General features: G+C 51.3%; 4 protein-coding genes across 4 annotated transcripts; 2 read left to right on the top strand and 2 right to left on the bottom strand.

Annotated features, from left to right (window-relative positions):
* On the bottom strand, positions 1-1,553 carry H6S33_005946 (uncharacterized protein; the record flags this gene model as incomplete). Its single annotated transcript, XM_044837348.1, has 2 exons — positions 1-1,356; positions 1,410-1,553. The coding sequence occupies 2 exons, from the start codon at positions 1,551-1,553 to the stop codon at positions 1-3; spliced, it is 1,500 nt and encodes a 499-aa protein (XP_044699255.1).
* Positions 1,554-2,850: 1,297 nt separating this feature from the next.
* H6S33_005947 (uncharacterized protein) lies at positions 2,851-5,833 on the top strand (the record flags this gene model as incomplete). Its single annotated transcript, XM_044837349.1, has 4 exons — positions 2,851-3,076; positions 3,142-3,929; positions 3,982-5,362; positions 5,421-5,833. 4 exons carry the CDS (start codon positions 2,851-2,853, stop codon positions 5,831-5,833), a joined length of 2,808 nt encoding a protein of 935 aa, XP_044699256.1.
* A 2,438-nt stretch (positions 5,834-8,271) lies between these two features.
* H6S33_005948 (uncharacterized protein) lies at positions 8,272-8,439 on the bottom strand (the record flags this gene model as incomplete). The annotated part of the gene is made up of 1 exon (XM_044837350.1): positions 8,272-8,439. One exon carries the CDS (start codon positions 8,437-8,439, stop codon positions 8,272-8,274), a length of 168 nt encoding a protein of 55 aa, XP_044699257.1.
* Positions 8,440-8,783: 344 nt separating this feature from the next.
* On the top strand, positions 8,784-12,157 carry H6S33_005949 (uncharacterized protein; the record flags this gene model as incomplete). The annotated part of the gene is made up of 4 exons (XM_044837351.1): positions 8,784-9,911; positions 9,963-11,106; positions 11,224-12,072; positions 12,132-12,157. 4 exons carry the CDS (start codon positions 8,784-8,786, stop codon positions 12,155-12,157), a joined length of 3,147 nt encoding a protein of 1,048 aa, XP_044699258.1.
* Between the last annotated feature and the right edge of the window lie 2,072 nt (positions 12,158-14,229).

Below are 14,229 nucleotides of genomic sequence, written 5' to 3' on the forward strand. Positions count from 1 at the left end.
CTACTCCTCCTCCTCATCATCACTATCATCCGCCAAGCTCTCCACCACCAGATTCGCACTCGGCCACAACATCCCATCCCGCACCTTTCCTTCCGCCTCCAGCACCTGTCTCGGCATCAAACTAACCAGCCTGAATCCCCACTCATGCGTATACCCCTCCGGCGGCGCCACCGCCTTCTCATCAAGCTCCACACCCAGACAGCCCACAAACGCATACACCTCCTCCACGTCCGCGCCAGCCCTGAACCGTCTCACGAGCCTCTCGCCATCGCCCATACGGATCGACACCCTCGCCGTCTCGGGCCCCGCCTCCGGCTCCTCCGGGAGCAGTGACGCACGCCATTTCCTCCACGCCTGTCGGTTACGCTCGAGTGCCTCTGCTTCCTCGGCGGCTTTGCGCGCGGCCTCGGCTTCCCGTGCGGCGGCTTCAGCGGCTTCCTTTCGTGCGCGGGCGCGCTCGCGGTCGGCGGCGAGCGAGGCTTCGTAGGCGCTGTTCTGCTGCTCGCGGATTGCGCGGTCGGCTTCGTGGACTGCGCGCTGGGCACGGAGACGGTCGAGGGACTCAGCGTGGGTGTTGATGGCTGTTGTCATTTTCGTTATGAGCGCCGCCGGGAGCGTAGGCCCCGCACAGCGAGTAACGACCGACATTCCCTGGAAGTTCGAGCCGGACGCCGGTGTCATTGCGATCAGCGCCGCGAACGGGAACTTTGTGCATGCCAGCGCTGTCGAGACCTGGTAGGCCTCCGAGTCCTGGACACTGCCCGCCCACAGGATGATCCTGTGGTCGTTGATGAAGCGGACGACCTCCGGGTTTGTGAGTGTGTCGCGGTTGAACGAGGTTGTGTCGTCGTGCTCGTCGGACTGGAGGACGACGAGGAGGAAGCGGAGCTCCTTCTTTGCGAGCTCGAGGGCCTGGGCGTACCCGCCTTCGAAGAACGGAAGACCAGTGTCGGCGCCGTACTCCTCCTCAAAGAGGCGGATGAAGCGGGCGGCGGTGTCCCGCGGTGTCTGAGAGCGGCGGGCCCGGGCGGTGCGAGTGGCGGGCCGGAAGCGCGCCAGGAAGGGGAAGAGCGTGTAGAAGAGGGTAAAGAACGAGTTACCGACGCGCCAGAGTATCGAGAACGGGAATATTAAGAGTGCCAGGAGGAGCGGCGGCCGCCGCGATACCGATGTGGGCTGTGGCACTACTCGGGGCGCGGGAGTGATGCCCGATCTGTTGCGGGTCAAGGCATTTGGTGGTGTGGCGAGAGTTCTGGATGTCGTTCGTGCGGCGGCGGGCGGGGCTGCTGCCTGAGCGGCGAGAGCTTCGGCGACGGGGTCGGCGGTCTCGCCGTCAAAGAACTTTGCGATTGCGATCTGGGAGCTGTCAGTGGGGGGTCAGGGAGGGGCCTGGTAGGGCGGGTGTGTACCTGGACGTTCCATTGTGACCGCTGCAGGAGGGGAATGGCCTCTGGGGGAGCTTGGGCAGTGACTGCTGTGAACTGCTCGAGAGCTTCACGCTGGGAGGCGGACAGCTGCTGGGTGGGGTCGGTGGTGCCTGACGGGTCTGACATGGTGACGGCAGGCAGGCAGGACGGGGGACTGCTACTCTTCTAGTACTACTGCTGCTGATTCTGACGTGGGGGAGGCTCTGTAAGCAGATCAGTGGTGTGTGCGTGAGTGTGTGTGTGACTCGTGTGATGTAGAGACAGGCCTGCTGGGAGATTGCCTGTGTGATGCCCAAGAGATGGATAGAGATGGATAGAGTCGATATACCTAGAGGAGGTAGATAATGGATGGATGGATATGTAGATAGGTAATGTGGTGGCAGCAGAGGTGGTCGTGGTTGTGGTTGTGAGTGAGTGAGCGTGAGAATGAACGGAGGGATGGATGTGTGATTGAGGCTGTCTCGGTGTTCGGCCTCGTGTCCTCTACATTGAGGTGTGTTGCAGGGCTGCAGCACGCGGGAGCCCAGACAGATTCAGGCATGCAGCACGATAGAGATAGATAGATAGAGATGGATAGATAGAGATAGATAGAGTGCCTATAAGCGCATCATTAAGCTCTGTCTCTGATGCGTCTGGACAGAGTTAATCTGAATGTCTGAATCTCGAGATATCTACACAATAATACAATACATCCACATCCACAGCTAGCTACATGCACACCCTGTGCCCCACGGGAAATCACTCGATTACCCTGTCCCCCGTCCCAGCCTTGCAGCCTGCCTCTCCTCGACTCTCCACCGGGAACGCCACTCGACTCGACTCTCCCACGCCCACTCCCACTCGCCCACTCGCCCACTCTTCCCTCTCCACCCAACGACATCACTGCCCGGTGTGCTCCCGGCCCAGCCAACCACCCACTGCCAGGATGTCCCCCACCACAGCAACCCCCGACCCAGGCCCTTCCCTTGCCTACATGTAGCTAGCAGCACCCAACCCACCAACCTCTCTCCTCGCCCTCTATGTAGCTCTCAGCCTCTCACGTCACATCGACACAACCAAGGAAGCAGGCACAAGAAACGGGATCGATAGCTTTAATTTTACTTCTCTAGCTAGCTACACAGATAAATACCCAGTAGACCCGCGCCCCCCGGGCGCCTATTCATCATGCCCACCCAATATCCCACATCCCATACGTCCCAGTACTACAGCCAGCTGACCCGACGACCCTGAGCTGAGCAGCGTACCTGACCCAAATTAAACATCCACGCTCCCATCACAAACCAAAGTATATATCTACATAAACAGCCCCCCCCCCAATCCCCCCCCTCCCCTTCCCCCCTCTACCCCCCCCAAAAAATAAACAGTGTATCCGTCGAGAGTGCTCTTCGCAGCAGCCCTCAACACCGCTGCTGCAGCATCTGCAATGCCCGCCCTCGCCCGCAAGATTCTGATCGTGGCCGCCATCGACGGCCTCATCCTCTCACCCATCCAGAACTCACGCAGCGCCCCCAAACCCCCACCGAGCGTCAAGATCGACTGGAAGAGCAAACAGATCCTCCCCCACGCGGCCAGCAAAGACAAACCAAAAGACGAGGCGGCGGCGGCGGTGGCGGTGGCCCCAAACGGCCTAGAAGCCCACGGGATCGCAGGTATATAACCAACTTCCACCCCCTTCACTACCCATCACTCGGCCCCAATTCTGACCCAACAACAGGACTACTCAACATCTCCCCCACATCCTCGTTCCTGATCGCAATCACCTCCCGCGAACAAGTCGCCACGATCCGCGGCCGCCACCCAATCTACGTCGTCACCGACGTGGCCCTGATCCCGCTGTCCTCGCAGCGCGAAGCCGACGCCTACATCTCGCGGACGCGCCCGCGCGTCGCAAAGGGCGACACCGACGGCGCCACCAGCTCCTCCGAGGAAGAGGAGCTGCAGGACGACATTGCGGCGTCGCGGCGGTCGAGCACCGACACGGCCGGGGGCAGCGGCAATAGCAGCAGCGTCGGCGAAGATGTGATTGGGCGGAAGGGGCTGTATGGGCGCTTCGCTGAGAAGTGGTTCAGTAAGCGCGGGTGGACGGAGGAGCGGAGGAAATCTGAGGGGCTGTCGCCGGGGGAGAGGCCGGCGGCGGTGGCAGCGGCGGCGCCGCAGAAGGTTGATGTTGGGCATGCGGTTGAGGATCAGGAGGGGGTGGATATCACGAAGCCTGAGAATCGGCCGGCGCCGAATGATGAAGAAGAGGAGAGGGTGGTGGATGGCGCGGCGGATAGTAAGGGGGAGGTGAAGAAGAAGGAGCAGGTGGAGGAGGCCGTGGAGGCGGTCAAGGAGGATGTGGCGCACAATTTGACGCCGAAGCTCCTGAATACGACGAGGCTGCTGCTGGGAGGGTCGAGGAGCTTCTATTTCAGCTATGACTGGGATATCACGAGAAGTTGGAGCACACAGCGTCACTCGAAGAGCGAGAGCTTGCCATTGTGGAAGCTTGTGGACCCATTGGTGAGTTTTCCCCATTCATATAGTCGATATAACTATCTCTAACCCTCTGTAGTTCTTCTGGAACCACCATCTCCAAAAGCCGTTCATCGACGCAAACCAGGACGCCTTCGTCCTGCCCCTCATGCAAGGCTTCGTCGGGCAGCTCCCCTTCACGACCACGACCACCGCCGTGACGCCTCCCCCGTCCGAAGACCAAGCCCCGACCTTCGAGTCCATGGTCCCCACGCAGCAGAACCTGCTCCTAACGCTCATCTCGCGCCGCTCAATCCGCCGCGCAGGTCTCCGCTACCTCCGCCGCGGCGTCGACGACAACGGCAACGTCGCAAACAGCGTCGAAACCGAACAACTGATCAGCGACAGCGAGTGGAACCGCGTCTTCTCCTACCTCCAGATCCGCGGGTCCATCCCCCTCTACTTCCAGCAGAGCCCCTACGCCCTCAAGCCCAAGCCCATCCTGCTGCGCACCGAGGCCGCCAACGCCGCCGCCTTCTCAGAGCACTTCAAGGCCGCCACCGACCGCTACGGCAAGGTCCACGCCGTCAGCCTCGTCGAGAAGCACGGCAACGAGGCTATCATCGGCGATAAGTACCAGGCCGCCATGCAGAACCTGCCGGAGCAGCAGAAGCGCAGCGTCGGCTTCAACTGGTTCGACTTCCACCACGAGTGCCGCGGCATGCGCTTCGAGAATGTCAAGCACCTCTTCGACGAGATCGGCCCGGTTCTGGACGGCTTTGGCTACCACGAGGAGTCGGCCGGAGGCAAGGTTGCGCGCCGCCAGGAGGGCGTGCTGCGCACAAACTGCATGGACTGTCTCGACCGCACTAACGTCGTTCAGAGCGCCGCTGCCCGCGCAGCGCTAGAAAAGAATCTGGCTGCCCTCGGCGTCCGTGTCGACGGCGAGGGCGAAGCGTGGTTCAACCGCCTCTGGGCCGACAACGGCGACGCAATCTCAAAGCAGTATGCGTCGACGGCCGCCCTCAAGGGCGACTTCACGCGCACCAAGAAGCGGAACTACCGTGGTGCCTTGACGGACTTTGGTCTCACGCTCACTAGGTACTTTACCAACATTGTCAGCGACTTCTTCACGCAGGCGGCCATCGATTTCCTGCTTGGTAGCGTGACCGCAAAGGTCTTTGACGAGTTCGAGGAGGAGCTCATGAGCGGTGATCCGGCCGTCTCGATGGATAAGCTCCGCCAGAACGCGATCGAGGTATCGAGTAAGATTGTTGTCGAGGACGAGAACGAGGTGCTCCGCGGCGGCTGGACGATGCTGGCGCCCGCGGAGTCAGGCACGCTGAGGACCTTTCCGTTCAGAGAGGTTGTGGTCCTCGTCACGGACAAGGCGCTCTATCGATGCGGGTTCGACTTCACCCTTGAGAAGGTCAGCGAGTTTGAGAGGGTGGAGCTTGCGGACGTAGTTGGTGTCCAGTGGGGTATGCTACTTCCTCTTAAGTCCCGGGTGTGGAAATGGGTTTGCTAATAGTGATATAGGAACATACATCATCTCAACCCTCGCCCACCCCTCAACAGACGAGAAACGAAACGTCGGCTTCATCGTAAGCTACCAGCCCTCGTCCGCCGGCGGAAGCATCGTGAGGGTCAACACCCGCTCCATGAAGAGCATGTTCCCCAAGGGCACCTCGCGCCCAAAGTTCATGGCGTTCAAGGTGCTTCCTGGCGCGGCAAACAACAGCGAGATCGAGCTCGTGGAGGGCGTGTGCAAGGAAATCGAGGCTGCGCGGAACGAAAGGGTTAAGAAGGAGGGTGTGCCTGGTGCAGAGGAGCAGCAGCAGGAGGGAGAGTTCGTGGTGAAGAAGGATATTATTGGGCTGGCGGAGGCAAAGAGGAGTACGGGGTTGTTGGAGCAGTGGGGCTATTCGTTGAGGAAGTCGGTGTGGGCGTAGGTGTTTGTTTTGTTAGATTGTTGATTTGTTGAATTCCGTTTTGCTTGTGTGCTTTTCTTTTTTGTTTTAGATGAAGTAAGTACATTTAGTTACGAAGTTATGACATTGGGGTAGTTAATGGATATCAGACGTGCGGTGGCTGTTGTGTTGATAGCTATATAGTTGGTAGAAATGATATATATTGCTGAGCTAGAAGTTATTTTAGTGGTGCCTTGAGTGAAATGTCGTGGAAATGATTAGAGTAGTAAAACCGCCAGGAAAACTTGTTTATAGCCTTTGCAGGCAGTAACACACCGTCAAAGACTCCGCGCGGGTTTTTGGGCGTGCGAGTGATGCCCTGTGATCTATGTGTGTATACCAAACTAGCTGTGTAGAAAGTATATAAGGTCTACCATATCCCACCTTTGAGGGACATATGGTATCCTTGACTCGGGGCCCTAATAGCTGTGCACGTACAGTCTCACACCCTCTACCAAAAACCCCTCCCCTCTCACCAGCAAAGCCCGCAATTTTCTACATACTGTAGATATTACTAGTACGTAGTACTAGCTAGATGGGGAGTGGTTAAACGCCTACAGGCTTTGGCAAAGGTTGCATATGGCCAGATAGTTGTGTGTGCCCCGACCAAGCTGGTGCTTTAGCTGCGAGTTATGCGGTTACCGGGTTGTATGCATATATGATTGTGGGCGGTTCCTTGTACATAAGGTGTTTGAAGGATGACGAGGGTAGATCGATCACCAGTCGGGCGTGATTATAGTTACAGCGGTTGAACAGGGAAGGCTAGAGTCCGTACCCAGAGTAGTGGTGCTGAGACCTTGTAATCCTGTAGGGATGTTAATGTGCAGGGACAATGGCTGTACGCCCTGTACCAATCATTAGAAGAGATGGTGTTGCCTGCTTTGTGTATTGCCGTAATCACGCCTGAGGAAAATACCGTCTCTTGTGGTGATCCCTGGAGTTCTCTAAGGATGACCGTAGCATCATGTTCATTTACCACTCCTGGTCCTTCCCAAAGGAAGAAAAAACGGTGGTATTCGAGATTGTAATCCCGTCAGTGAATAATCTTTTGGACGTGGTAGGTGACATGCTAGAAACACCTCCTAGAAAAATCAGAGAGGAGGCCTTTCGGCGTTAGTGATGATAAAATATTTCCGGTGACAGGATGTACTTCTCTACCGATGGACGTCCAGGAGTCAACCGCAGTCGACGTCAGAAATCAAACGAGGCGCTGCGTTGTAGTTTGATGTTAGGGCCAGGAATTCGAGACCAGATCATAGGGCCATTAGACTAGAAGGCCGAGGAATCTTGAGGCCGCTTTCTTGCTGTGTTTAGAGATGTCTTGAGATAGACATTGCTATCGATGACCTAGGACTATCGTGGCAGTGTTTAAGGGGGGTAGCAATACTGTGTTCATTGCGAGAAAACTGGTCCGTCTAGGAAATAAGAAATAATAGAGAGCTAAAGATTTGCTCTTTGACATTAGGATCCTAGACGATGCCACCACGATGGATGGATTCCCCACAAAAGGGATTAATGAAGAATCGATAAATATACATAGCTATAGTATATAGCTACGTCGATGTTGGACTCATTCTACCCTATAAAAAACGAGACTATCTAGAAGTTTTTATCTAAAAAAAAAAGACCCCTAGCTTCCACTAGCTGGTGTTGATAGGTTTCTCCTACTAACCAATCCTTCCAAATTTAAACTGGTCAACCCGTGGAGCTTCCTCACTGGACGAGCTTTAAAAGTGGGGTAAAACACAGTTTATCTCACACAGAGCGGTATTTAAATCATAAGTCATGGCAACGGTTGATTTTACACCATGACCAGCCGAGATGTGAATGACGAGTGATACTTTGTGACTCAAACTGGGGTTGGTAGAATTGGGTTTGCAGGGAGCTTTTATGCCCCCCGATTACGTTTCTACTATTAAGCTTTCGGTCATTGACCTGACTTGGCCCTTGATTATAACAGAAGATGAGGGCAATTCATGCAGTTACGAGTGACAAACTATGACCAGATTATTTGTAGGAAAAGTGGTGTAACTACATAATAACCCGAGGAACAACTTGCATTCAAGCTTAAATTACTGTTGGGGGAAATTAAATTTCACCCTTCATTAGTGTGATTAAATTTTCTTGCAAGGATGATTTTCCGTCGTGACGGTCGCGTAGAATTATGCACATTATTGACAATAGTGGTTGGCCTAAATCAGGGTAAGCACTGTAGAGATGCCCCCTCAGTCATAAGCCATCATCGCCCACTCCCTTTTTTTTTCTCTTCCTATGACCAGTTTGCCTGATAGAATCTTTCATCAGGCACGTTAAAATTACACTGTGTCCATCCTCATCGACCATTTGCTGTGGGTTGGTCCATCGTTCGGACAATACGCGAAACGCACACGCACACCCTTTGTTCAGCCAAAATCGCCACGCTACTGCCGCCTCTTCTCTCCCCCGGCTTGCTCATCACCACCACCACGACCACCACCACCACCACCTCTCTCAACCCCCTTCAGAAAAGCCACAATATCATCAACTTCGAAAATAACCCGCCCGCCTGCTTCATCCACCGCGCGACAAATCTCATCAACATCTAGCATCGTAACACCTTTTCGACTCTGATCTACTAACTATTTAGCTTACAACTTACAACCCTGGCATCACCAGCGTCCGAGACCCGGTCGTGATTCACACCCAACCTTGCAGCACACGTAACAACGTCCCGGCGTTTGTTGCAAAGGCTTCCCTTAACGAAGGAAAAGCTGCGTAGCAGCTCTCACAACAAAACAGTGGGTCACCATTCATGAGCCTGTCAGTTCAAAGTATTCCCGCTTCTCTGTTAGCCCCCTCCACACCATTCTCGGATCTTCTTGATCTTTCAGACAATCCGGAAACTCCGGAAACAACATATTCTTTTCAAGAGCCCAGACAGCATCGGGCAACCATGCAGACAGATGAACATTACCTCGCCGAGCCCGTGCCGGACCGGGCGCCCCACTTCAACACGGATGACGAGATGGTAGATTCGGAAACTGAACGGAAAGACACCGATTTCGATATCGACCTTGACTCGTATTCTAGTCCTGAGGGAATCGAGGTCGATGATGTGAATAATGCCATGGAAGACGACTACGTCGACAATGCAGAACCTCCAAGTATATCATTCGATAACGATGATCTTATGATTGACGAAGAGGAAGACATCACATATTCAGTTCCGCAACCAGCCCTCCTTAGCAGTCATGGCAGTAGTGATCTACCGGAAGCATCTCAGGACACCCTTAGACTCCCCAGTGTGCAGAACAACGCAGATGCTCCACTTTTTTCTTTCAGTCATCAGGAATCCTCTATGCCCCACGAGACACAATTTGCTACCCAGGAGCTTCCTTCAGTTCCGGATCACTCGCTCTACGAAGACGTGCCAACAGATAATGTAGACATTCCAGAACAAGTAACAAGTGCTGAGACTCAGCCCTCAAAACCTGATGCCGAGGCGCCAGCAGAACTTAATAAGGATGAGGAGACACCACGCGCCCAGTCTCCCGCTAAAGCCGCAGAAGAGGCATACAAAGAGCCAGATCACCAGTCAGGAGATGTACAAGGACACGATTCGACTGAATTAGATAATGATTTCCATCACCATGGTAACTGGAGTGAAAATACATCCACTACCCTAGCTCATGAGCCGAACTTATTAGAGGACCAACGAGAATTCGAGGATGAACAGGATGCTATTGTCGGCAGTCATGTTGAAGATGCTGTGGCCGAAATTAATACCTCCATCGAGGATCCTGCCGCTATTGCTGGATTCGCTCAATATAGCCTTCATCCCATAATTGTACAGTTTGGTGAAAATCGTCTAAGTCTATTCCCCCCGCCTCCTCCCATTGCTGAGGACGGGTCCGTTGGTAGCCCGATAAATGATCTTGAATTCTTGATTCAGGACCACGATGTTTGCGAGAAGGGTATCGATCAGTTATTTCAAGAGCTTCGGAATGTTCTGGAAGGTGTAGTTGGAAAAGATGTAGAGTTTGTCATGGAGATTGAGGGTTATGGAGTTACAATTGGCGAAGTAAGTACACACTCTTCTTTGTACAAGCACCTGGGCTAATTTTTTTTACAGGATAATAAATCTTGCAGTGCCCTTTCGCTCCAAGACATCCTCAGTTTCCACGTGCAACTCCACCAACAGGATGGTGTCGAGACCCCTGAACCTCTACAGATAAATCTGACTACTCGTCCAACTCTTGTAAACCGTATCGCGTCCCTTGCAGCAGCCGTGAATCAGGGCATTGGGTTTTCTCAGGCTGTCGGTGTCATCGAGTCCACTATTGAGGACATTGAGGATAGCTACATGAAATCCGGAGACGACCATAATATAGCTGAAGAAGAAAACGCTCAGCCCGAACAGGAAGAGAACCAAGAGGTAGAGTACCATAATAGTGACGATGACCGACTTCTTGAGGAAGACGAAGAGAGTTTGGCGCCCGAACCGAAGGCTCCGCAAGAGGTTTACTCAAATCTAGTCGCGCCGCTCATTCAAAAAGATACCGAGGAAGAGCTTACGAAGGTAAATGAATCAAAGGCCGATCCCTCCACAGATATGAAGAAAATGGAAGAAATTGATGACGATGATGATTTTGACCTCGAATACGGCAATGAAGAGAAAGAGGAGGCTGAAAACGAGCAGGCTGAAAACGCGCAGGCTGAAAAAGCGCAGGCCGAAAAAGAGCAGGCCGAAAAAGAGCAGGCTGAAACAGAGCAGGCCGAAAAAGATCATAATGGGGCAGATGAAGTGGATCCGAAAGTTGATGATATTAGGTCCCTATCCGGGTCTTCTTTAACTTCCGAGCCTCCAAAGCCTGCCGGTATGCCGACTGATAAGGATTTCAAAGATACCCCAGTCTTGGTACAAATCGAAAGTGGGACTGAGGTAATCATAGAGGAAATTTCAGGCGAGCCTTCACAAGAGGCTCAACAACCCGAAGAGATTCAAGATACTCCTTCTGATCAGAATAGTCCCGAGAAAGATGACGAGGAGTTGATCGAATACGAGGAAGACAATGAAACTGCTGAAAAGGCTACAGTTGATTTTGAGCATCAAGCTGTTGAGCCCAAAGAACTGTCCCATCACACTTCCTCGGGCCAAGGATCCCCTCAAACATCATCTCATTATTCTCCTCCGGGTCAAACAACCTCCCATGACTCTCCTCACTCTTCAGCAGAACATAAATCCCCTCTCGAACCTGGCTCTCCACACGTTCATGGTATGTACAATTCCTTTTATTCTTTGACGCCTTCCCTTTCCATCGGCGGGCGTTTTCAACAATGCAATCCCGGCTTCAATCGGTTTGGTCGTCTTACTTACGATAATCCAACTATAGAAGACCCAAAAGTAGAATCCCCTCCTGCTCATTCAGTTAGCAATGAATCGGATCATCAGACAGATCACGTGAAGGATTTATCTGAAGTCAAGGGGGACAATGCTCAGGAGATCCAGGACACCCCCAACGCTACTAAGATCCCATCTTCAATTCCTGTATTCCAGGGAGATGATGGCGCTGAAGGTCAGTATGAGTATGTTGAGGATCAACACCAAACCGAATACGACGGATACGAGTACGATAATCAAGAATTGTTCGAATTGGAAGAGGGAGAATTTGATGAAGAAAACGGTGAAATTGGAAATGAAAACGATACAGAGTACCAAGAAGGTTTTGAGTATGCTGCCAATTACCCCACAGATGAACAGAACGGCTATCTAGACGAAGAAGGGAACGGAATTTCGGATAACGCCGGGCCACACGAAACGTACGTGGGCGATGGTACATACGATGGCTATGAGGGTGAAGCAGAATACTCAGCTCACGATGCGAACGGATATCCCATCGAATATCCTGAAGAAAGCTATGGCGAAGATTTGGCTGCTTATGAGCAAGCCGAGTTTGGAAACGTCAACGACATCGAGACGGCTGCAGATAATGAATTTGGTGTCCCCGTAAAGGAGAGCTCACAATCGCCAAATTATGTCGTTAAACTTTTGGACAAGACCACAACAACTATCAAAGAGGTTGAAGAGGAACAACTAATCGATTATGAGGATGAAGCAGAGCTTGTGCAAGAAAAATTAGGAGACAAATCTTCTCAGCTCGTGAAATCACCCGGTGATCAAAAGAGAATGCGCGAGGACGAATCAGTATCACCTGGTTACGGGAGTGATGATGAAAATCAAGGTTTGTGGCACTTTGCGTAATAAGTTAGATTCTATATCAGGCGCTAACAATTTTCGCAGCAGCTAAACGCGTCCGCGCTTTGTAAGACACTTTCCGTTCTCATATCCGGCTCGTATACTGTTCCGCCTTCACAATTTTTCGCTATTTTCGTGTACGTCATTGTGTTTTTCCCTGTTTTCTCTGCATACGCCCCGCATTCCGTCTAGCCGGCAACACAACTAGGACGGGAGTAATTCTCGTAAACCCTCCATCAAATCTGGCTCAGCGGGTTTCTTGGGGGCATTATTGGGGTGTCTAAAAGTTCTGGGGGTGTTGTGGGATGTTCCTGTGTTTTGGGAATAGGGCGTTCTTTTTGTTTGTTGTTTTTCTGTGAGGAGTGTTTGTCGCCTGCTATAGTTGGTCTTTTGGGATTATTTATCTCATGGCTCAACACCAGGGTTGTGGTGATATAGTTGCACGTTGTGCAAGTTTTTCACTGTAAATCTTGGAGTTGAGGCGTGCTATACCTATCCTAGGAGAAGACTGATCTGATCTATGGGCTGGTTGGATTCATGTCTCAAGAGTTTGTGGTACGCAAATATTTCGAAGGTAATCTGTTGGGAAGTTTAAAAAAGGTATGTGGGCTTTTGTCGAGAAACGCTGGATCAAACATAGAGTAAGTCTTCACAAAGTACTTAAATCCCCATTCGCCCCCTCCCCCTTCCCATATCTCTAATCTTACACCCTTTTCTTTGTCATTTTCGTGTCCCCCCCCGACCCTCTCCTCGATAGGAATGAGGATTCTTGCAGTCTACAGAAAGGAAAGGTTTGCCTTTTTGGCTTTGTGCACGCTACTAATCCCCTTCAACGTCGCTCATTATAAACACTTTCTTTCTTTCTCTTCATTTGTTTGTTTCTATTCGCTTTTATCTATTTAAAGATTCACTTTACGTATTTGGCTAGCGCTGGAGGGAGATACATGTATCTTATTTCCGTTCGCCGAGTTTGAGTGGGTTATCGTGATCTTCATTTACTCGGGTCGATACACACAGGATGTGCGGGGAGCTCGCCTTTGGCATGCCAAATATCCGGTACCTTAATGTTTGTTCATGTCTTGATTACTTTCCTTGTTTTTCTTTGGGTTGAAATAGGAGGTCTTCTGTGTTTTACGATCCATTTCGGTCTTACTTTTCAGGTGGTTAGAGGGTGGCCGAAGGTGTAGCAGGTTTGAATTCTTTAGTTTTTATCTGGTAGGCAGTCGGTAGATATAAATTAAGTCTATCATTGGAGCTAGTCCCATATTCAAGATATTTGGAGTTTGAAGATTGTTGAAGATTGATTTAGATAAAGATCCGAGCCATGGCGCCATAGTATAGATTCATAGATGTTTTGGTAAAGGGAGCCAGTCTAGGTCTGGAGGTACTGTCTTCTGATTATTACACAGATTATTCTATCCTTCAACTACTCAAGATAATGAGGAGAAGGTGATTCTATTCCAATCAAGCAAGCTTACGCGCATTACTTCTTCACCTTCAATCCTTATTATCGAGGCTTTCACGGATGATTTTCTTGTCCCATCGGTAAGATTCCCTATTTATGTGGTTTCTACTTTGTATTCTTACCTTAGATGCATTCCGTGACACTAGATTACAGCAGGTTTCATAATACTAGGCCTAGGCGACTTTCTCACTCACAGTATGATTCTCAAAAGATAGCCTATCCGGGCAATTGAAATTACCTTTTCGGGCAATCACTTGAAAATAAACTCAGATTTCCTAAGCAGGCTATCATTTTAAGGTTTGAAGAATTAATCGCTCTATATGGGTGTGAAAGTTAGTCGAGCCTAGTACTATGAAATCTGCTGTAATGTTATTGATTATATAGGGTTGTGAACATCTGAACTATGAATCTATGGAATACCTGAGTCACAAACCGTTTCTTTGAATTGAGACTTCCTAACCATGCGGAACATTTACTCATTGAGATTGATTCCCCAATAGCCTCGACTGTATAAATATATTGACTCATCCCGTATGAAAAAACATGAAAACTTTGCCTGAAAGATATCACCAAAAATCACGAAAAAAAAAGAACTAGAGAGGTTGGATAGAGAGTACAAACATACAGTACCGGTACTGTATCCAAGGGAAATGAGAGGATTCCCACTACCCGTACGCT

Source organism: Morchella sextelata (genome assembly GCF_020137385.1).
Source record: "Morchella sextelata strain SCLS chromosome Unknown scls_2, whole genome shotgun sequence".
Classification (NCBI taxonomy): domain Eukaryota; kingdom Fungi; phylum Ascomycota; class Pezizomycetes; order Pezizales; family Morchellaceae; genus Morchella; species Morchella sextelata.